Here is a 24,624-nt window from a genome sequence, read left to right on the forward strand (position 1 = left end):
GGCCTCCTCCATCCTGCTGATCGGTCATGCCAGATTGCATTTGCGGGCTCTGCAGTGGGACCTGAAGTTCCAGTGGGCACAGCATCAGGGGAACCTGTCAGTCCGTCCAGATCTCAGAGGACACTGCACGACAATTGCAGTGGCGGCTCACAAACCGGCATTGGATCAATGGCAGATCCCACTCCCTTCCCCCAACCGGAGCACACAGTGGTGACGGATGCGTCCCTCTTGGGATAGGGCGGCCATATGGGAGAGGCGGAGATCAGAGGAGTCTGGTCTCCAGCGGAGTTCCGGCTCCATATCCACCTTCTGGACCTTCAGGCGATCCCATTTGCACTGAAGGCATTCCTTCTCTCTGTCAAGGGGAGTAGTGCAGTTCTTCACAGACAACACCACCGCCATGTGGTAATGCAACAAACAGGGCGGGGTGGGGTCGTGGACCCTAAGGCTGTGTGCCTCTGGACATGGCTGGAACATCAGGGCATTTCCCTGGTGGTTCAACACCTGGCAGGTTCACTGTACGCCAAGGCGGCCAAACTCAGCCGCAGGTGCATGATAGATCACGAATGGCATCTTCACTCTGACGTGGCGCAAGGTCTCTTTCAACAGTCTGGAGAGCCTTGGTTAGATCTATTCACCACCGAAGAGAAGGCGCAATGTCAGCAGTTTTGCGTGTTGGAGTTTCCAAGGCGACGCTTGCTCGGCGACGCTTTTCGTTGCGAGTGGAGTTGCGGTCTGTTGTATCCCTTTCTGCCTATACCACTTCTGCCCAGAGTGCTGAAGATCAGGCCCGACCGGGCCCAAGTCATCCTTGTGGCTCTGGACTACGCTCGAAGAGTATGGTATCCCGAGCTACTCAGTATGACCATCGATCCCCTGATCCGACTGCCTCTTCAGGAGGATCTTGTGTTGCAGCAGTAGGGGACGGTCCTCCACTCGAACCTGTCCCCTCTCCACCTCCTTTCGTGGAGATTGAGCGGTGGCAGTTGATTCCTTTCGACTTGCCTCCTGAAGTTTGTAATGTTATTCTGGCAGCCAGGTGTCCCTCCACTAAGTTGGTATACGCCTGCAGGTAGAACAAATGTGTGGCATGGTGCACAGCAAAGGCTGTCGATCCCCTTTCTGCACCTTTTTCAGAAGTCCTTTTGTTCCTTCTTTCCTTGGCCCAGCAGCTCTGGGCACTATCAAGGGCTGCCTTTCTGCTATTTCAGCCTTTCTTAGGCTCCCTGATCAGCCCTCTCTTTTCAAGTCCCCTGTTGTAAATAGATTCCTCAAAGGCATTACTCACCTTTTCCTTCCTATTCCTTTTGTGATGCCGCAGTGGCACTTGAACCTGGTTCTCACATTTTTGAGGTGTGCTGCCTTTGAGCCTCTTCACAACTGTCCTCTACATCTCTTAACTTTGAAGACTGCTTTCCTGGTTGCCATCACCTCCGCTAGGCGAGTGAGTGAGCTCCAGGCTCTTTCTTGTAAACCTCCCATCCATCCTTTCTGCCAAACGTTGTCACCAAGAAAGATCAGGCCGTACACAAGTGGAGTATCTTCCAATGGCTCGTCTTATGTATTAAAGCCTGTTCTTCTCTGGCAAAGAAGGAGCCTCCGTTAGGGCTGCGCAGCCATTCCACCAGGGCGAAGGCTGCCACTATGGTGTTGGCACGTGGTGTCCCCTTACAAGACATCGGTCAGGCAGCTACGTGGGCCTCGCTGCATAGTTTTACTAAGCATTCCTGCCTGGACAGCCAAGTCTGGAGAGATGGCTTCTTTGGCTGTTCAGTTCTCCGTGACTTCCTGGTGTGATCCTGGTTCGCAGACTCACCACCAGGGTTGGTATTGCTGGGGTATCTATTCTAAGGTAAGAAATCTATCACAACGTGTTTCTTTCATTTGGACAAGTTAGTTACCTTCGGTAACGATATGTTCGAGGCATATGAGCTGCAGATTGTACACTGTGCATAGATCGCCATCTGGTGTTGGGCCCGGATGTTTGCAGTTTGTTTTTGTTCTTTGGACAGTCTTTGGAAGTCACGAGTTTGGTGACTCCTCCTTCGGTCCGTACTGCGCATGGGCTTCGGCTCCATCCTCAGATTGTTTTTTTCCGCCATCGGGCTCTGATGTGATACTTCGTGCTCCGGCTTCGAACTTTTCCGGTTCCAGCCTCGACGGAAAATCCTCGTTCATCGAGTTTCTTCATCTTCTTCATCTCTCGTAGAGGCACTTTCTCGATTCCGCACATCGGCTGCGGCCTTCGGGCCCTCCTCGACTCCGGTCCCGGCCGATGGAAAGGACTCCGTTCAAAAAGTGCCCAAAATGTGGGTCTAAATTTCCCCACACCGACCTCCATCAGGTGTGTAGCCTTTGCCTCTCTGCAGAACACAAGGCCAGAGACTGCCCCGCCTGCAAGTCTTTTCGATCAAAAAAGACCATCCGGGATCGAAGAGCTCGACGCACCATGGCGCACTCATCGACCGCGGCTCCACCGGACATCTTCGGAGACGACACCGGAGCTTCGGGGCAACACCACACCGAGCAGGAGGAAGACATCGTCAGCGCTTCCGAGGCCGACGACTCCGACCTGGAGGACATCACACCGGCGCAGAGGGTCGTGAGTACTCTACCCCCTCCCACCCCCGCGCCCATATCCAAAGAGACTCAGGTTACACCTTCGCCTCCGGGCCTAGGGAAAACCAAACATGCAGCTTCTATCACCCCACGTTTGGGCCCGGTGTCGAAGCATCCCAAGTCTCACGGCAGCTCGGGCTCGAGCCAGCCTACTCCTGGTGCCGATAAACACCGTTCGGCACCGAAGAAAGTGACGCCCAGCTCGACTCCGAAGCCACCGGTGCCGAAGCCTGGACTCTTGGTGCCGACGAAACACAAGCACAAATCTCTCGGCACAGACGCTCCCGCGTCAAAGCCTACCTCGACGCCGAAAAAAACGGAGGTTCCAAAAAAGCATGGCGCAGAAAAACCACCCAAGTCCTCGGCTCCGAAAACATCGGCGCCAACGGAACTTTTTACACCTGATCCTTCTCAAAAAACCTTATCAGAGGATCCAAAGACTGGGCTATTGATTTTGTCTATCAAGAAAAGACGTCTTGACACACCGGCTCCTCCTCCACCGCCCAAACGGAAGGACTCTGCCACATCTCCTCTCAGAGTGCCCTCCCCACCACTTCCTCCACCTCCGCCGCCTCCTCCACCTCTTCCACCTCCTTTCCCTCCCAGGTCTCCGCCACCCTTGCCTCATCACTCCCCAACCCCATCCCCAGAACCGGATTACGGGGATCCAGATTATGATCCAGCGGACGCCCCAATGGATCCCACACCCCCAGGGACCCCAGACCCATGGGAGGATTACCAAAACCCTGACATACCAGATGTGCCTCAAGATGACCTCTACCCATCCAGGCCATCTCCCCCGGAGGACTCACTAGGGTTTCACCACTTAGTGCAGAGAGCAGCACACTATCATGGGGTGGAACTACATAGCGAACCAGTGGAAGACGACTTCTTACTGGATACATTTGATATTCAGGATAAATCCACAGCCATCTTGCCCATGCTTAAGGGTGTTACCAAACATGCTGCAGAGGTGTTCAAAGACCCTGTCAGGGCCAGGGTCTTAAACCCCAGAATAGAAAAAAAGTACAAAGCAGCACCCACAGATCCTACATACATTAAAGGTCCTGCTCCTTTAGATTCCCTGGTTGTGTCCACGGCTAGAAAGCGGTCCAACTCCCAGTCCTCAGGTGAGGCTCCACCGCCAGATAAGGAATCAAAACTCTTAGATGCGTCTGGTAAACGCACTGCCTCGCAAGCCGCAAACATCTGGCGCATTGTGAATACACAGGCGCTACTTGCGCGTTATGACAGAGCACACTACGATGAGCTTGAGGCTCTTATGCAACACCTCCCGGAGAAACACAAACGAAAAGCTCATGACCTAATACAGGAGGGAAAGCTCATTACTAACACCTCCATTAAATGTGCCCTCGATGCAGCGGACACTGCTTCTAGAGCTATAAATACTAGTGTCCTGCTTCGCCGTCATGCCTGGCTCAGGATCTCAGGGTTTAAGCCGGAAGTCCAGGCATCCATACTAAATCAACCCTTTGACCAACAACACCTATTTGGGCCAAAGGTGGACGAAGCATTAGAAAAAATGAAAAAGGACACGGACACAGCAAAGTCTATGGGGGCCTTACAATCCCAAACCCCTAGACGCTCCTTTCGACGTTCGTCCTTTCGTAGCACAGGCAGAGGCTACTCCACCGATAGCGCCTCTACCTCCTACAAGTCCCCTCCTCAAAATACCTTCTCAAAGGGCTACCAAAGAGGTGGATACAGGGGCAACAACAATAAGGGCAGGGGCAAAACCAACACCACCCGTTCTGCCACACCGCCCGCACAATGACTTCCCCTCACTCCCCCCAGACCATCCCACTCCGGTCGGGGCAGACTACGACACTTCATTCACGCCTGGGAGTCCATAACATCGGACAAATGGGTGACCCAAATTATTCGATCAGGGTACTGTCTCGAGCTAACATCTACCCCACCCAATATCCCACCAAGGCACCGTCCAATGTCACAGGAACATTCCACACTGCTCAAGCAGGAGGTGATCTCCCTCCTCCAAAAACACGCTATAGAGCAGGTCCCCGTCAATCAGCAAAATTTAGGGGTCTACTCTGTATTTTCTAATACCGAAAAAAGACGGGACCCTGCGGCCCATTCTGGACCTCCGGCCTCTAAATGCATACATACATTCAGACCATTTCCACATGGTCACCTTACAACAAGTCCTCCCACTCCTCTGTCAGGGAGACTTTCTCACTACCTTGGATCTGAAAGACGCATACTTTCATATTCCAATACACCCTTCTCACAGGAAGTACCTCAGGTTTGTGGTGGACGGTCAGCATTACCAATTCACGGTTCTCCCCTTCGGGGTCACCACTGCACCACGGGTGTTTACCAAATGCCTAGCGGTAGTAGCAGCACACCTCTGACGTCAACATATTCACGTCTTCCCTTACTTAGACTACTGGCTGATAAAAGCCGCGTCCTACGACCAATGTGTGCAACATACAAACAGCACCATCCAACTGCTCCACCAGCTAGGCTTCACGGTGAACTACCAAAAGTCCCACCTCGTACCATCTCACACAAAACAATATCTCGGGGCCACTATAGACACCTCCAAAGGTATAGCCAATCCCAATTCAGCCAGGATCGCAAGCATGCAAGCCTTGCGCCAAACGTTCATTGCTCAGCACTCTCTCCCAGCAAGAGTGTTCATGAAGCTAATAGGGATGATGGCATCTTGCATTTTCATAGTGCCCCATGCAAGACTCCACATGCGTCCACTCCAAGAGTGCCTAGCACGACAGTGGAACCAGGCCCAGGGACAGCTGACGGATCTGGTGTTGGTGGACGGCCGCACCCATCACTCTCTGCAGTGGTGGAACACCACAAACCTTTCCAAAGGGCGGCCGTTCCTAGACCCGGTTCCTCAGGTGATTCTAACAGCGGACGCATCGCTCTCCGCCTGGGGAGCGCACCTCCTACACCTCACAATGCAAGGTCTATGGACGCCACAGCAAAAATCGCTCGACATCAACCATCTGGAGCTATTGGCGATCTTTCTAGCCCTAAAATCCTTTCAGAAACAGATTTCAGCCAAAGCAGTCCTCATTCGCACAGACAATATGACTGCAATGTATTATATTCAAAAACAGGGGGAACACTCTCCCCAGCTCTCCCGCTTAGCGCAGAGCATATGGAGATGGGCAATTCCACAAAACATCTTTCTCCTGGCACAGTACGTCCCAGGCATACAAAACACCATGGCAGATCTGCTCAGCAGACAAACGCAACAAATACACGAATGGGAACTGCATCCACAAGTCCTTCGCCCATTCTTCCGCAAGTGGGGGCATCCTCAGATAGACCTCTTCGCCACCCACGAAAACAAAAAATTCCCAAGCTTCGCCGCCAGATACCCACACCCATTGTCCAAAGGCAATGCGATATGTATGAACTGGTCAGGCAGATTTGCATACGCCTTTCCACCTCTCCCACTAATTCCATTAGTGGTCAGGAAACTGCAACAGCACTCCCTCACGCTCATTCTGGTAGCCCCAACATGGGCCAGGCAGCCGTTGTACACCACACTATTACAGCTCTCAGTGGTACCACATCAAAAACTGCACCTGTCTCCATGCCTCCTAACTCAGAACCATGGAGAAATCAGACACCTGGACCCAGCTCAGCTCAACCTTGCGATCTGGCTCCTGAAATCTTAGAATTTGGGTATCTTAACCTTCCCCCTGACTGCATGAATATTATCAAGGAAGCCAGCCGTCCTACCACTCGAGCATGCTATGCCGCAAAGTGGAAGAGATTTGTCGTTTACTGCCGTAACAATGCAATCAACCCTTTAGATGCATCCATACAACACATTATATGCTATCTACTCCATCTTCAAAGGTGTAACCTGGCATATTCTTCCATACGCCTACACCTAGCAGCGATTGCTGCTTACCTGCAAAATAGACAGCATTTATCACTGTTCAGGGTGCCCGCTATTAAAGCCTTTATGGAAGGCCTTAAACGCATAATTCCACCCAGGGCACCACCTTCTCCTGTATGGAATCTAAATGTAGTTCTTACAAGGCTAATGGGTCCGCCCTTCGAACCACTGCATAAATGTGAGCTACAGTTCCTCACCTGGAAAACAGCTTTTCTAGTAGCTATCACTTCCCTTAGAAGGGTTCGTGAAATACAAGCGTTCACTATACAGGAACCCTTCTTACAAATACATCACAGCAAAGTGATACTTCGTACTAATCCAAAATTTCTGCCCAAGGTCATTTCCCTCTTCCATCTCAATCAATCGGTGGAATTACCTGTTTTTTTCTCGCAACCTGAATCTGTTGCGGAAAGGGCTCTACATACACTTGATGTTAAAAGGGCTTTACTGTACTACATACAAAGAACGCAACCTTTCAGGAAGACTAAACAATTGTTTGTCTCCTTCTCTCCACCGCATAAAGGCAACCCCATCTCTAAATCAGGGATAGCTAGGTGGATTGTAAAGTGCATACAAATTTGCTATCAAAAGGCAAAAAGAACATTATCTGTTCCACCTAAAGCCCACTCTACAAGAAAGATAGGGGCTTCTATGGCGGTTCTAGGGAACATACCCTTAGATGACATCTGCAAAGCAGCCACATGGTCAACACCGCACACCTTCACAAAACATTACTGTGTAGACGTGCACTCCAAGCAACAAGCTAGTGTGGGCCAGGCTGTACTAAAGACACTATTTCAAACCGCTGCAACGGATACCGGTGGTCGCCGCTAAGGTTGGGTACTGCTGTATAATCTATGCACAGTGTACAATCTGCAGCTCATATGCCTCGAACGGAATATGCTACTTACCAGTATGCATCTGTTCTTGGCATGTAGAGCTGCAGAGTTGTACACGCCCGCCCGCCTCCCCGGTTACCTGTATCCGTTCCAGTCTATCTTATTTAGATACAACACACATGGGTTTCTCACTGTTATTACTACGCTCCATCATTTTCCTGCTGGCGAAAAACAATCTGAGGATAGAGCCGAAGCCCATGCGCAGTACGGACCGAAGGAGGAGTCACCGAACTCGTGACTTCCAAAGACTGTCCAAAGAACAAGAACAAACTGCAAACATCCGGGCCCAACACCAGATGGCGATCTATGCACAGTGTACAACTCTGCAGCTCTACATGCCAAGAACAGATGCATACTGGTAAGTAGCATATTCCATCTGTAAGAAACGTTAGTAGTGATAGATTCCTTACCGCACCACCCATCCTCCCCGTTATGCGAATGGATTTCTAGAGTTAAGGTCACCCCTTTCAGGGCCCTAGTTTCAAGGCACCAGTGGTCAGTATCTTGCATGGCTCTGCGTTCCTGGTGCGGAAAGTCGTGTACAGACTGACAGCGCGCGAGGGCGGCGTCTAAGTAGATGCCGTGACGTCATCTCGGCAACCACGACGGACGCGGTGCCGCACGACGCCACCGTCCTACGCTCAGGGATACTGTTGACGAGAACTTTCCGGATCCAGTCTGATGCCTGGGGGTAATTCTAAGGTAAAGAATCTATCACTACTAATGTTTCTTACAGATATATCGTTACCGAAGGTAAGTAACTTGTTCTATAAAACTGAAATTCCTTCAGGAATAATCATGCCGATTTGTTAATCCAATGGTAGTTTGTTTTATTAGATTAGTTTAAAGTGGCAGAGCGTTGCATTTTGCCTCACTCAGTAACTTCATAACCCTTTTTCTATATTGTTTTTCCATATAGGATACTCAGTGTTTACATGGTGACATTCCACAGAAGCAAAGAGAAGTGACTTTGAAAGGATTTCGAAATGGCTCGTTTGAAGTTTTGGTTGCAACAAATGTAGCTGCTCGTGGATTAGACATTCCTGAGGTCGACCTTGTAATTCAGTGTTCTCCGCCAAAGGTTTGCAGCTTAGTATTAAATTATTAAAATAATAGAAACATTTTGGGTCTGCTATTGTTTAAAGGAAAAAGGCATTTTAAGAGGCTGACTTGGTTAGGTGTGGATGGCATGGCAACAAAGTGTGTGCTGGCCTCTGTAGCTGGTTTTTGATTGTCCTGTTGGGGTTTGCTGTCACAGGGACAAAGTGTTGACAAGGGTCCCCTCCATGGCTTGATTAAGCTATACTGGCCTGCCCCAATGTGTTTATGGATTACCCTATACTTTTCCTTCACTGAGTTCGACTGTCATTGAAGCTCATATAAGATGCTTTCTTTTTTCAAGATCTAGCTTCTCAACACGGCTGTCACCTAACTTTTTTTTTTTTTTTGCTTTTATTTGCATTTTCGAAATGAAAGCAACACGAAAAAGAACATACATTGCAGTGCTATACTGTAATAATTAAATGAGACTTGTCAACATTCCAAGCAGTGCAGCCCTTCGCGTGGGCTTCAAAATAATTCCTGTAATATAAAGCGTCAATTAACATTCAATTTGCAGTGGGAAATTTCGACATTACATCCCCGGGGTAAAGCTACATCTCGCAGTCTAGTGGGTATCTCGTTGGGAGCACATATCATGGAATCAATACATTAATCATGCTCTAGTTTTTAACCAAGCTACAAATGGTTCCCAAATGTCCTTAAGTCAGGATTTGGTCGACTGGAGTTCCCAGTAGATAGCTGTGTCCTGCAATAGGCAACCTGTGTGACCCAATCATTAATTAACGGAGGTCTAACTGCTCCCCAGTGTAAGGTTATCTGTCTTTTTGCCATCGACAGTAGCATCTCGGGTAGCTTGCGTGATTTAGGGGGTATCTTCTCCAGCACTCTGAGCAGGGACTTAAGAGGTGTGCAGGGGAAGTCCAACCCAGTGATATCTTTTATGTCTGTAGATTTCAAGCCAGAAGTTTGCTATCGGTCTGCAGTGCCAAGCTAAATGTAAAGATGTTGTGTGTGGGATACCGCATTTCCAGCAACAATCACCTTCCCGGAGCGCCATTCTATGCTAATGCGTGGGCCTCCGATAAAGGCGATGGAGATATTTGAAGTGTATAAGCCTGAGGCAGTAGTTGGGCGACAGCCGCTCCAGCTGTTGACAGCTCAGCCTCCACTTTGCATCTTTGAGGGGTGTACCTAAGTTCTCTCCCCAGGCAGCACATGAGGGAGTAATCACTATAGGTGAGGTCTTTTGGGGGGTTTTATGAGTGATGAGTTTCCTACCGACTCCACCGCCAACAGATTCTCAAGCTCCGGTAGAGACGGCGGGGGCACTGGAAATGTGGGGAATTTACTCTTACTGGATGCGCGAAGCTGGTAGTACAGCAGCATATCTAGTGCGTACGGTACTGCTGGAGAGAACATGTGTTGCAGTGTAAGAAAGGCGTAATTGGGATATAGATCGCTGCCTACTGCCATATTGTGTGTGTTCGCACGCTCTTGTGCTTTCCGTTCCATAAGAGGGGGAAATATGGGGTTATTAAGGAGGGGCATGGATGGTGCATATAGTATCTCTAGGTGTGCTCATTTACGAATTCCCTGCCATGCCCATCTCATGACTTGTACGGTATCTATTTCCTCGCGAGGGCGTTTATATGGATGAAATAGTGCTGTTGACACTGGCAGGGGAGAGCACGATCTATTTCTATGGACACGTGTGGTTGATAGGGTGTGGGGTGAGCCCAGAAGTGTAAGAATTGTGCCTGTGCCCTGTAAGCGTAGAGAACAAAGTCTGTGGCTGCCAGCCCCCCCTGTTCCCGCGGTAGTGTCAAAACTTTCAAGACTATCCTTGGATGACCCCCTGCCCGTACCAGCTCTATCATAAGTGATCTTTATCGTTTAAAAAAGTGCATCGGGAGCGGCACATTTACAAAGAGAGTAGTTTCGGCAATATTAACATTTTTGGCTACCGCTTTGCAACCCGCCAACGAAAGAGGAAGCGACTTCCATCTTTTTATCCGGTCTTCAATCCAGGTCACCACCCTCCCATAGTTGCCGGTCCATATTTCCTGCAAATTATTGGTAAACCATACACCTAGATATCGTACAGGTTCTGAGGCCCACACCAGCGGATAATCAGTGGCAAATTCCTGAGTGCCTGTTGTAAGGGGGAGGATCACGTATTTGCTCCAGTTGATGTTTACACCGCAGAGTCCGCCAAAACGAACCACCTCTCTGGTCATGGGTGCTAGGTTGTCTTTAGGATGCACCATATAGAGTGTGATGTGATATCCGCGTACATGGGCACTGTGAGCGCCCTGGTAGTAAAGCCAATCCCCCTGTTTGCATGATGTTGGTGCAGGCACGCGTCTAGGGGTTCCGCCGCGATCATGAACAGTAACGGTGACAGAGGACAACCCTGTCTGGTGCCTCGTGTTATGTCCAACGGATCAGATAGCCCGTTATCCCGGAGGTGCGCCGTGCGTTGCGCATATAGGAGTTTAATTTGTTTGATGAAAATCGGGCTTAAACCTATCCTATTGAGTAGGGGAAAAATAAATCCCCACTCAAGTGAATCAAACTCCTTTGAAGCATCCAAAAGCGCTGCAGCAGCAGGCAGGTGCGGCGCTAAATAATGTAATAGCCCAAAAAGACTTCTGAGATTGTGCGAGGTTGCTCTACCCGGTACGAAGCCCGATTTAGTCCGGCAGGACTATCAGTGGGAGCAACGGCTGAAGTCTGGTAGACAGGAGTTTTGCAAAAATCTTGGTGTCCAAGTTGATCAACAAGAGTGGACGATAGGACTCACATTGCTGGGGGTCCTTGTCTGGTTTGAGAAGGGTAATTATAATTGCCTCTCTCATTGATGCGGGGAGGACTCCATCTTGTAGTGCCTTCTGGTACATGCAAGAAGGCGAGGGGCAAGCTCCTCGGAATATTCCTTGTAAAATTTTGCGGTAAGACCATCAGCCCCAGCGCCGTGTCCACTTTCATACTTCCTATGACCCGACGCACATCTTCGACCGTAAATGGTATATCTAGATACTCTCGGTGTGCATTTTTGAACCACACAAGTGCTATAGAGTCAAAGTACTCTTCTAGCACCGAGTTTGAGGGTGACACTTGGGATGTGTGTAGCTGTGCGTAGAAATCTCTCATGGTGTTTAAAATGTCAGGAGGGGAATGCACCAGGTCATTTGTTGAGGTATTAAGTGCAGTGATGAAAGCGGCTCCCCTAGGAGGTCTTAGTAGGTTCGTTAGTGTCTTTCCGGGCCAATCGCCCTCACCATACCTCCTAGCAATCACATATTTGTGAAGGAACTTCTCCTCCCTGTCAGCCTCCCCTTGGTATGTAGTCAGTTTGCTACGAATTTGCCCCAATGTCTCCGCTGACGGTGTCACGTAATATTTAACCCTGCGCGTAGTTCGCGTAGTAGCGCTACGCGAAGTGCACTTCGCACTACGCGAGATATGCGTAGCACTACGCGAATTGCGTAGTGCGCTGTTCGCAATGTTTGCACAGTGCCAGACGCTTGTCCGGAATGAGCGATCATTAAAAACGGCATCTTGCACAGTGCGAGCTGTTTTCTGCCGCTCGAGTAGATGTTTTACTCGAGCGGCAGCTTTCTCAACGCGGACTGGTAGTTTCTCATCGCGAGCGGTCGCGAGCATACGCGACCACTCACAATGAGAAACCTGACCTCCCCGCGTTGAGAATCTCGCCGGGAGGTTTATGTTCAAGGCATATGAGCTGCAGATTACACACTGTGTATAGATCGCCATCTGGTGTTGGGCCCGGATGTTTGCACTTGTTTTTGTCTTGGAAAGTCTTTGGAAGTCACGAGGTATGCGACTTCTCCTTTGGATCATAGTGCGCATGGGCTTCGGCTCCATCCTCAGATTGTTTTTTCCGCCATCGGGCTCAGATGTGTTCTCGCATTCCAGCTCGGAACTGTTAATGGTTTCTCTTCGACGCGCAATCCTTCCCATCTCGACGGTATTGTTTCGATCGCGTTTCCAACCACACGCGCCCTTCCACTCTAAGTCTTCGATTCCAGTCGTCGACGAAGGCCTTCGGGCCGACCAGGGCCTTAACTCCGGCTCATGGAAAGGACGCCATTTAAAAAGTGTCCTCTATGTGGGTCGAAGTTTCCCCACACCGACCTACATGAGGTGTGCAACCTTTGCCTCTCACCGGAGCACGAGGCCAGGGACTGTCAAGCTTGTGCCGCCTTCCACTACAAAAGACCATCTGGGACCGACGAGCTCGACTAACAATGGCGCGCTCGTCATCTTCGATCCCCGACGACATCTTTCAAGAGGGCGTCTATGTTCTGGAGCAGGGTCCAGTCGAGGAAGCCATCATCCGTGCCTCCGAAGCAGACGATTCAGACGTCGAAGACATCACTTCAGCTCAAAGGGGCGTGAGTACAGATGTCGCCCCCGACACACCCACCCTCTCCACAATGTCGAAAAAGGCTTCGGTACCACCCCCACCTTCGGGCCCAGGTGCACGCCGAGACACTGCTTCTCATGCCCCGCCTTCGGGCCAGGTAAAGAAGTCTGCAAAGCCTTTAGGTGACTCGGGCTCGAGTCAGCCTACCCTCGGTACCGACAAGCCAACTCCGGCACCGAAGAAAAAGGCTTCTTCGACATCATCCACGCCGACCGCTGCACCCACACTGAAGCACTCGACATCGAAGGTCGGCACCTGCTCTTCGGCACCGTCAACACCCTCTGAGTCGACTAAAAGCCGCCCACCAAAAGGTCCCGACACTTCCAAACAGAAAACCTCGGAACCGAAAAAACAGCACCCGGTTCCAACTCTCAAAGACACTGCAAAGCCACACGGTTCCAAGACTAGAACCGCTACAGAGGCGACGCCCCAAATACTTACGGCACCGAAGCCCTCGGCACCGATGGATCTGTCTCCCACAGATTAACTGATTCGACCAGATCCAACACAAAAGACTCTAATGAAGGTTCCTAAGACTGGTCATTTAATGCTCAGTATCAATAAAAGAACACTACACATGCCTGCGCCTGGTCCACCACCAAAGAAAAGAGACTTTGCCAACTCTCCAGTAAGGATTCCTTCTCCTCTTCTTCCTCCTCCTCCTCCTCCTCTCCTACCACACCGCTCTCCCACACCATCACCTACCCCAATAGAGGAGGATGACACATCAGACGATGCAGAAGGAGGTGCAGATGATCAACCCCTTGGGGACCCTACCCCTACTGGCTCCCCTGACCTCTGTGATGATTATAGTGTCCCAGATGTCCCTTACACCCCACAAGATGATATTTATCCAACCAGGCCACCCCCCCACCCCCTTCCCCCCCCAGAGCACAATATCGGGTTCAACCAGCTCCTTCAACGAGCTGCTCAATACCACAGGGTGGCTTTACATACAGAACCAGTAGAGGAGGATTTCCTTATGGATACCTTTGACGGCACACAAAGGTCCACCACAACACTACCCATGCTTAAAGGGGTCATTAAGCACGCAACAGAAATATTTAAAGACCCAGTCAGGGCTTGGGTCATTAACCCAAGGATAGAGAAGTAATATAAAGCTGCCCCTACTGACCCAGCATACATTAACGGCCCCGCACCACTAGACTAACTAGTAGTCTCTAACGCCAGAAAGAGGGCAAATTCCCAAACGTCAGGTGACGCACTACCACCAGACAAGGAATCCAAACTCCTAGACGTCTCCGGCAAACGCACGGCATCACAGGCAGCAAATATTTGGCGCATTGCTAACACCCAAGCGCTCCTAGCCAGATATGACAGGGCACAGTATGACAAACTTGAGTCCATAATGCAGCACCTCCCTGACAAATACAAAAACGGAGCCAGTGAACTAATGCATGAGGGTAAAACTATCACCAATACCTCTATTCGCTGTGCACTAGATGCAGCAGACACCGCCTCAAGGGCAATCAACACCAGTGTCTTTTTGCGCAGGCATGCCTGGTTACGGATATCTGGTTTTAAACCAGAAGTCCAGAGTTCTATCCCAAATGAACCTTTTGATGAGCAACACTTATTTAGGCCAAACGTAGACGTATCCCTCGAAAAAATGAAAAAGGATACAGACACCGCCAAATCTATGGGAGCCTTGCAATCGCAAGCTCCTAGACGATCCTTTTGCCGCTCATCATTCAGAAGCACCCATCGAGGCTACTCCTCAGATAGCCCTTCCACCTCTTATAAAGCTCCCGCACAATCCACCTTTGCTAGAGGTTACCAAAGGGGTGGTTACAGGGTAAATAACAGCAAGGGCAGATGCAAAAATAACTCCCACTCTGCCTCCACACCTACCCCATGATTTCCCTCCACTGTCCACCCCCCCCCCCCCCCCCCCCCCCCCGCCAACTATTCCACTCTAGTCGGGGGAAGACTCCACCAATTTCTCCCTGCCTGGATAAAGATCACTTCAGACAGGTGGGTCCACGAGATAATTCAATCAGGCTACTGTCTCGAACTAACATCTACCCACCCCCAAACATCCCACCCAAACACTGTCCAATGTCACAAGACATCTGTCACTTTTAAAGCAGGAGGTAATCTCCCTCCTACCAAAGAGTGCAATAGAACCAGTTCCCCTGCACCAGCAAAACAAGGGAGTCTACTCCCCTTATTTTCTCACAGCAAAAAAGGACGGATCTCTAAGGCCTATTTTAGACCTCAGACCGCTAGACATACACATACATTCTGACCATTTCCACATGGTCACACTTTAGCAGGTCCTCCCTCTGCTTTCCCAGGGCGACTTCTTTCTACTCTAGACCTCAAGGACGCCTATTTCCACATTCCTATTCACAACGCTCACAGAAAATATCTAAGATTTGTAGTGGACGGTCAGCACTATCAATTCAAGGTGCTCCCATTCGGAGTCACCACAGCACCAAGTGTGTTCACCAAGTGTGTTCACCAAGTGTCTAGCAGTAGTGGCAGCACATCTAAGAAGACAAAACATACATGTCTACCCATACCTAGACGACTGGCTCATAAAAGCCAAATCGTACAATCGCTGTGTACAACACCCTCACGCCACTATTCAACAACTTCACGACCTGGGATTCACAATCATCCCAAGTCCCAGCTCCAACCGTCCCACGCGCAACAATACCTCGGTGCCACAATAGACACCTCAAGAGCGCTCGCCTATCCCAGTCCCGCCAGAATAGCAAGCATGCAAGCTCTTCTCACAAGATTCCAACCGCAACACACTCATCCAGCTCAAGTGTTCATGCAACTCATAGGGATGATGGCCTCTTGCATATTCATAGTACCTCATGCAAGACTCCAGATGCGTCCTCTCCTAGAGCGCTTAGCACACCAATGGAACCAGGCTCAAGGTCAGCTAACAGATCTGGTGTTGATAGACGGTCGTGCCCATCGCTCTCTGCAGTGGTGGAACACCAAAAACCTTTCCAAAGGGCGACCGTTCCTCGAACCTCCGGCTGGGGAGCTCACCTACTACATCACACGATGCAAGGCAGGTGGACACCTCAACAAAAACTACTCCACATCAACCATTTGGAGTTACTAGCCATCTTCCTAGCCCTAAAAGCTTATCAAAAACATATATCCGGCAAAACTGTCTTAGTCCGCACCGACAACATGACAGCCATGTATTACATCCAGTAACAAGGCGGAACACACACTCTGCAGCTCTCTCAACTTGCACAGAGCATATGGAGGTGGGCTATACCTCAGAACATTTTTCTCCTAGCCCAACATGTCCCGGGAGTCCAAAACACAATAGCCGACCTCTTGAGTCGTCAAACAGAACAAATCCACGCGTGGGAACTTCATCCACAAGTTCTTCAACCGTTTTTTCAGACTTTGGGGCAACCACAGATAGACCTCTTCGCCACCCAAGAAAACGCCAAATGCCCAAACTTTGCCGCCAGGTACCCTCACCCATTGTCCAAAGGCAATGCGATATGGATGAACTGGTCTGGCAGATTTGCGTACGCTTTTCCGCCTCTCCCACTCATTCCACTAGTGGTGCGCAAACTACAGCAACACTCATTAACGCTCATCCTGGTTGCTCCAACTTGGGCCAGACAGCCATGGTACACCACACTGCTGGAACTCTCAGTAGTTCCGCACCAAAAACTACACCTCTCTCCACGACTCTTAACCCAGAACCATGGAGAAATCCAACACCCAGACTCAGCTCAACCTAGTGATCTGCCTCCTGAAATCATAGAATTCGGTTACCTTAACCTTCCTCCTGACTGTGTGAACGTCATCAAAGAAGCTAGACGGCCTACCACTAGAGCATGCTATGCAGCCAAATGGAAAAGGTTTGTGATATACTGCCATAGTGTGAGAAGTTGGCCTGGCATATGCTGTCTCCTAGTTATAGGGACACCTTGCACCAGTCCAATTCGACTCTTATTGATGATGGGTTTAAGACAACCTTTAAAGAAAGCTATCCTAGTGGTAGCTGTGGAGAGCAGCCTTCAGGCTAAGTCCTGAAGGAGTGTTAAGCTTATTGTTTTACCATAATAACCTCTTGAATAACCAAATGAAAGAGTAGCCCACACAGGTATATATATAAAATATATGTATTTATTCTAGACAGAATCCCACAGTCTCTTTATGAAGCTGTGGCAAAGTTACAATATCAAACAAGCATTGATAGACACAATAAATAGCACTATTAACATTGGGCCCCATGGGGAAACCAAACCATGTACTAAAAAAGTGGTATAAGAATTTGACAATTCTACAGGCAATGCCTAGGGCATTCAGGATCGCTGGCCCCTTAAGAATCCACCCCAGGTTATGAGGAAGGGGACCCACGGGAGGCGCGTGCAGTGCAAGTAGCTGCTATCGGGATCTCTATTACAGCCTATGGAGAATGTCGCGGTTGGAAATAGTTTAAAAATACTTATAGCAGGAGTACAAAGTTAAAACTTCAGACTTAAGCTTTTGAAGAGCCCACTACCACGAGAGTACTGAGGTACCACTGTTACCTGCCCCAGGGAAGCCGGGTGCATAGGTAGTTTCTGCTGTTGGGTCGCGGGCTGATTTTCAATGGGAAAATAGTCAAAAGTTCTGCTAGCCAAAAGCGTCGATGATGCCGTGAAGATCAAAGATGTGAAGATTGTAGAGAAGTACCTGAAAGCAGAGGGGACAGAGTCTGGGTCACGGCAAAGTGACCAGGAGGCTCAAAGCAAAGAGCCCTTCGATGTCGGGTGCTTCAGGTGGAAAGTGGTGTAGCTTGGATCTACAGCCATGGGCTCCGGGAGGCTTCAAGGAAGGCCAGCTTCAGGAGGGCGACTGTCCCACGCCGGATGAGGGTCGCTGCGGTGTTAGTGTCCGGATTGGATCCACTAAGCCTTGGCAACCGCAACCCACGAAGAATAAACAAATCTGCTACAGTGCAGACCCACGAGGTCTGGGAGAGGTCTCCTTCGAGGAGACTGTAGAGCAGGCCTGGAGCAACCAGGGGAACTCTTGATTGTAAAGATAGACCTCCGCTAGGGCCCACAAGTCGAGAGACAAGGGACCGCGGGAGGCGGCAATTTGGCGTGCATAAAAGGGCACCCACGGGCCACCGGAGGGGGCTAGGGCGCTTGTCTTTGGCACAATTGCTGTAGAGTGGTTGGCTCAAACGGGCCAAAGCACAACTTCCCCACTGGTCAGGGTCGTGTGCTACGCAAGAGGTGGCCGGTGTCCTGGGGTATTGGATCTCGGCACCCACGCGGTCCACGGTGCCCAAACTCGTTGAGCACACTCACTGGCCTCTGGGATGCGCTGGAAACCCACCTCAAGGGTTCTGGAAGTCGTCGAAGTTCGTGAGAGCAGCGGAGGTCCAACCGGGTCACTTGCAGTGTTTCAGGTGCCTGCCAAGCAGGGGGATAACTCCTTTATCCCAAGGGAGATTTCTTCCGTCAGCTGGGCAGCAGCAAGTCGAAGGTCAAGACTGTGAAGTTCAAGATTAATCTGAGGCTCTGGGGCCACGTTATTCAGCTTTATCCCCAAGATTAGGGGAGTGTCCAGAGTAGTGTCCACCAATGAGGGGTGAGGCGGGAAAGGGTGGCTACACCCTCTCCCCTTTGTGTGTTTCCCGCCTGGGCGAGGGGCATGATGCCCCTGAACCGGTTCCAAGCGGTGTATGCAGAATGAGGCTTCTGCAGCTGCCTACGTGCAACTCTGAAAGGACATTTGGTGCACCCACCCTGTTCCAATCCACATTACCCTGTCTGGGGAGATGCCAGCACCTCCCTGCCACAGGAGCCCTATTGTCCAGCTGGCGAGGCTGGGGTTTCCCCAGCAACAGCCAGCCAGGGTCGTGTAGGTGGCGGGTAGTAGCCATTTTGTACTGCTTGTGCACTTTTAAATTGGTGTCTCAATTCTGCCGCGTTTCCCATATCGCCCCTCTAGCAGGGGGGAATCGTACCCTCATGCCCATGGCTGGACTGGGGGTATGATTCCTACATGTTTGACACCAAACACGATATGGTTCTGTGTAGCCATTCTCAAGTTATCACGCTATCGCGATAGACTTATAATGCGGTTAAGAGTATATGGTATGGCCACACTACAAACAACCCAGCAATGATTTTACGAGGGTTGCAGAGAGGCCCTACTCATGTAGGGGTCCCCCTCACACATACCTCAGCACCCTGCCTTGTAGGATTACCAAGGCCTGCTATAGGGGTGACCTATGAGAGTATATGTGTTGTAATGGGGTGGGATATAGGGTACCTATATCCCTGTAAGGGGTGCTAGCACCACCTTACCCAGACTACAGTAGTGGTCTGGTGGTGTCAGTTTGTATGGCTGTCCCAGGGTGGCACAATAAGTGCTGCAGCCCTGGTAGGCCTACTGAGGGACCCATGCCCTGGGTACCTAGGGTACCATCTACAAGGGACTGTCAGGGCATCCTCAGCATCCAATTGGTTTGTACCTAGGGTACTCACATTAGTTTTAGGGAGAAAGCAGATAGGCTGGGGTCCTGGATAGCAGGATCCCAGCCAGACTAGTCAAAAACCATTCAAATATCAGGCAAAAAGTTGGGGGCAACCATTAGTCAGATTCCACCTTCCTACACATAGCAATAACACTAATCCCCTAGATGCCTCTATCCAACACATCATAGGCTACTTACTACACCTCCAAAGATGCAACCTAGCCTATACCTCCATCAGATTGCATCTCGCTGCCATAGCAGCATATCTACAAAATAGACCACACCTATCACTTTTCAGAGTACCTGCCATAAAGGCCTTTATGGAAGGACTCAAAAGAATAATTCCCCCCAGAGTGCCACCTTCCGGGGCCTCCATTTGAACGTTTACATAAATGTGAGCTACAATTCTTAACCTGGAAACCTGCTTTCCTTGTAGCCATTACTTCTCTCCGAAGAGTTAGTGAACTACAAGCGCTAACCATTCAAGAACCCTTTCTCCAGATGCATCTTGATAAAGTTGTTCTCTGGACCAATCCTAAATTCCTCCCTAAAGTCACTTCTCCCTTCCACCTCAATCAATCTGTAGAGCTGCCTGTATTCTTCTCGTAGCCACAAACAGTTGCAGAAAGAGCTCTTCACACCTTAGATGTCAAAAGAGCACTACTATACTACATAGTGAGAACAAAACCCTTTCGTAAGACCAAACAATTATTTGTGTCTTTCTCACCACCACACAAAGGCAACCCCATATCAAAATCTTGGATAGCTAGGTGGATAGTCAAATGCATACAGATTTGTTACCATAAAGCAAAACGTACATTATCTGTTCCTCCTAAAGCCCACTCTACACGAAAGATTAGGGCTTCAATGGTATTTTTAGGAAACATTCCTTTAGATATCTGCAGAAGAGCTACATGGTCTACACCACACACATTCACTAAACACTACTGTGTTGATGTGCAAACTAAACAACAAGCTAGTGTGGGCCAGGCTGTACTCAAAACACTATTTCAAACTATTGCAACAGATACTGGTGGTCGTCGCTAGGGGTGGATACTGCTTTAAAATCTATGCACAGTGTGTAATCTGCAGCTCATATGCCTCGAACGGAATATGCTACTTACCAGTATGCATCTGTTCTTGGCATGTACAGCTGCAGATCTTTACACGCCCACCTGCCTCTCCGGCTACCTTTCTCTGTACCAGTATTATCTTACTTAGATACACCACACATGGGCTTCTTCCCTGTTTCTTACTAAGCTCCATTTCCCTACTGAAGAAAAACAATCTGAGGATGGAGCCGAAGCCCATGTGCACTATGATCCAAAGGAGGAGTCACATACCTCGTGACTTCTAAAGACTTTCCAAGACAAAAAAACAAGTGCAAACATCCGGGCCCAACACCAGATGGCGATCTATGCACAGTGTGTAGATCTGCAGCTCTACATGCCAAGAACAGATGCATACTGGTAAGTAGCAAATTCCTTTACACGCTCGTGATTGGCAACTTGATGTTGTTGATCGCGAACGAGGAAAAAGTCTCGCCGGGATGTCGTTTTGCTCGCTCGCGGTAGTCAACTTGACGTTGAGGACCGCGAGCGAGCAAGAAATGCCAGCTACGCTACGCGATTTTGCACTGTGCTACGTGCAATTCACGTAGCGCGAAGTAGCACAAACTACGCAAACTTCGCGAGCGTAGCTTAGTGGTCCGCCCAGGGTTAGTAATATTGTTCAAGAGTACGGAGCTCCGATTCTAGGCGGTCCAAACAACCCTGTATATCCCTGAGCGCCCTGCTTGCCCCAGCTATACAATGTCCTCTAATTATCACTTTGAAAGCCTCCCATAGGGTCCCGGCTGAGTCCACAGACCCTGTGTTCTTGTCAAAGTATTCTGTAATGTGTGTATGCAATTCCTCCTTGAAAGCAGAGTCTAGCAGAGCATTGGATGGTTGGCGCCACGTGAAGGGCTGTCTGTATGGCAGGGGTATCTGGAGGGTCAAAGTGCTGTCACCTAACCTCCATGTGATCACTAGTCAAAGAGCTTTAAGAAGCAGTACTTAGAGAAGGGTTTAGCTCTGACTACATGCTGGTCTTCCACTCTACAAGTTTTGAATTGGTGGAAGGTGGTTGAGTTAACAGAAAACAAGTGCTTATATTGCACTGTCTTGCCGGAAAGCTTATTCTCACTGCAGTAGTCTTGAGTTGATTATGGTGAAAAGCCACTGATCAAGATTGATCTGTTTAATGTAAAATGTTATGTCAACGACATTAGGCTTGTTATTTATTGTGAAACATTATATTGAAAACAAACCTATAAGGGTGCACAGTTACTAAACTGTGCCAGTGTGTGCAGGCACGTCATTCATTACATGAAATTAGGTAAGGATTTTGATTTTGCATTCCTCTTCTAGAGTTGGAAGATTTTCACTGTGATAATCCCCTTTAATGTTGCATATTTTGCCAAATGTGATTATGTGCTTATTTGTAACTTTGTGTCTGTACCCCTAAAAGTTGCCATGTGGGCAAATGTATGCTCAGCAGGTTTGAGTTTATGGTGACAGACCATGATAATCATTGCCTGTGGCCTTATTGGTTCATCTAGAAAAGTTAAGTTGGTTGTTGAAGATCTGACCGGTCTATTGAAAAGTTATGATAAAAGCAGTAGGTACAAGCAATAGACCTTTATGGGTGCATTGTATTTGACTGTGTTAAAAAGCATGTAGACAGATTTCTTATGGATACTTCTACCTGAAGATTCCTTTTTTGATCCCCCACCTTTATTCCCCTAGAGGTGCGAGAGTGGATCTGGAAACTTTGCAACAGTCCTCCTGCACCTAAAGACCTGCTACAAATGTATTCACATGCCTCTCGAGTCAAAGGCAGAGCTGCTGAGAGCACTACATGTTTGTAGCATGTGTGTCTGTAGATGCACATGCTCTGCATTCTCCTGCCATTTAGTCTTGGGCTCGGACAGTTGCAACTTGTGTTTCTTCGAGGTAGTCTTTTGAGTGACAGGGTCTATGTGACTGCTCTGGTTGTAAATGTGCATGGGCACTGACTCCATTGTAAGGTTGCTTTTTTCTGCCCTCTGGATTTGACGTGATTCAGCTCGCTCTTGGTCTTTTATAGTTTGTCAGCTCCTGTTGTGGCCCGGAGTCAGTTGCCTTACACCCTGTACCTCTACTACCTAGGGCATGGGTGCTAAAGAAGGTTTCTAGGGGCTACAGCATATCTTATGACACCCCAAGGGACCCACACACAAACCATGAGTGAAAACATGACATGGCACACTCACTGTATTAATATAAGTAAATCGCCCATACAGCAGACCGTTGAGCCCTAAGGCTGTGGAGAAGCGGGACACAATTTCATCTTGCTAGCAGTATCTCCCTTAAAGCAGAGGAGCTGCTTCTCTACCTCTGCAGGTACCAAAAAGGCATCTGCCAAGTCCATTGTGTTGGCGGCCACCAGGCCCACCGAAGGAACAGTGCAACAGGAGAAGGTCTTCATGCTCCAGGAGGTCATATCGGTTTCCCTGCCAAGTTTGGAGGCTCCAGTCGCCACCCAGCTCCAATACCATGGGTACTGGAGCATTTGTTATGTTATGGTGGATTTGTAAAGCGCATGACTACTCAGAAGAGTGTCCTGGCGCTAAAGCAGTACCTTGTGAGAAGAGAGATCCTGAAAGCTTCCAATCCAACCCGGCAAAGTTATTGATGGAACATCCAGGTCTTAAGTTGGCGTCTAAAACTAAGGAGTTCAGTTTCAAGTCTGAGGGAGAGGGGCAGTGAATTCCACAATCTGCCTACAGTCACCTGAAAGGAACGTCCTCCCTTCCGTGCAAGAAGAAATTGGGGCACCACTAACAGATGTTGGGTCAAAGATCTTAGCGTCCTACCCGGACAGTAGGGAGTGATTCTCTTTGAGATACTGGGCCCCGCTATCATGCAAGGCCTTAAAAGCTAGTACTAGCGCCTTAAAGTCAATTCTGTTTTTCACTTGTAACCAGTGTAGAGTTTTCAGGTGAATTGCCAGATGGGTCCTAGGCCCGACCATCAAGATAGCCCTGGCAGCCGCATTTTGCACCAACTGGAGGCGACTTAATAAGTATTTAGAATGCCCAAGTACAATACATTAGCATAGTCCAGCCTTGAGGTGTTCAAGGCTTGAACTACCGTCTGCCTGTGAGACAGAGGCAATAGTGAAAGAAAATTTCTCAACATTTTTAGGAGCCTAAAGCACATGCCAGTCACCGATTGATCCTGCGACTTCATAGAGAGATCAGAATCTAGTAGGACTCCTAGATTTTTCACAGTGGTGTAAGGGCTAGGGGGCGAAGGTTGGTCCTGAGGCCACCAATTCTGCCATTCATCACCCGGTGTATGTCCAAAAAAGATAATTTCGGTTTCGGTGGAATTACAGGAAAGTTGGTTCTGGCGAAACCAGTCAAAGATGTTGGACAAACATTGGTTAATTTCACTTTCGCTAAAAGGTTCACCCTTTCCATATGTGAACACAAGTTGTGAGTCATCTGCGTAGGTTATAATCTTCGCCCCAAATTTTTCCGCAAGTGAAGCCAGAGGGGCCATAGAGATATTAAAAAGGGTCTGGCTCAGAACTGAGCCCTGAGGCACTCCAACATTCAGTGAAGGGATGTCCGCTGAAAACGGTGGGGACCAGACAGATTGCTGACGATCATTCAAGAAGGAGGCGAACCAGCTAAGAACCGTGCCCCCAAGGCCACATTCCTTAAGTCTCTGAAGGAGACGGTCGTGGGGCACGGTATCAAAAGCTGCCGAGAGATCAAGCAGTATTAAAACTGCCTTTCCTCCTCTATCAAGGGTGCCTTTAATGCTTTCTGTGATTTCCAATAGGGCTGTTTCAGTGCTATAATTAGCTCTAAAACCCGATTGACTGGGATGGAGGGCATTAGTGACTTCTATAAAGTTAGTAATGACTGAGTTCACATACTTCTCTAACGCCTTGGCAAAAAAAGGAAGCAATGTTATGGGCCTATAGTTGCTAACAACGGCTGGGTCAGCTGAAGGTTTCTTCAGAAGAGGGAGGATTTTACCCTGTTTCCACCTTACTGGAACTTTACCATTGACCAAAGAAAGATTCATGACTTGGTTAGCAGCGGGATTTAAAACCTCAGCAACAGAAGCTGCTATATCTGAAAGAAACACCTTAG

The 24,624-nt window shown here is 49.2% G+C and overlaps 1 protein-coding gene across 2 annotated transcripts in view; it reads left to right on the forward strand.

Moving 5' to 3' along the window:
• LOC146867129 (nucleolar RNA helicase 2-like) overlaps nucleotides 1-24,624 on the forward strand; it is a 796,160-nt gene that overhangs the window by 355,852 nt on the left and 415,684 nt on the right. For both annotated transcript variants that reach the window (XM_085603581.1, XM_085603582.1), the window contains one exon: nucleotides 8,354-8,515. In XM_085603581.1, coding sequence (XP_085459707.1) covers nucleotides 8,354-8,515 — 162 coding nt within the window. The remainder of the gene's footprint in view (nucleotides 1-8,353; nucleotides 8,516-24,624) is intronic.

The sequence above is a fragment of the Triturus cristatus genome, chromosome 1_2 (genome assembly GCF_964204655.1).
Source record: "Triturus cristatus chromosome 1_2, aTriCri1.1, whole genome shotgun sequence".
NCBI classification, from domain to species: domain Eukaryota; kingdom Metazoa; phylum Chordata; class Amphibia; order Caudata; family Salamandridae; genus Triturus; species Triturus cristatus.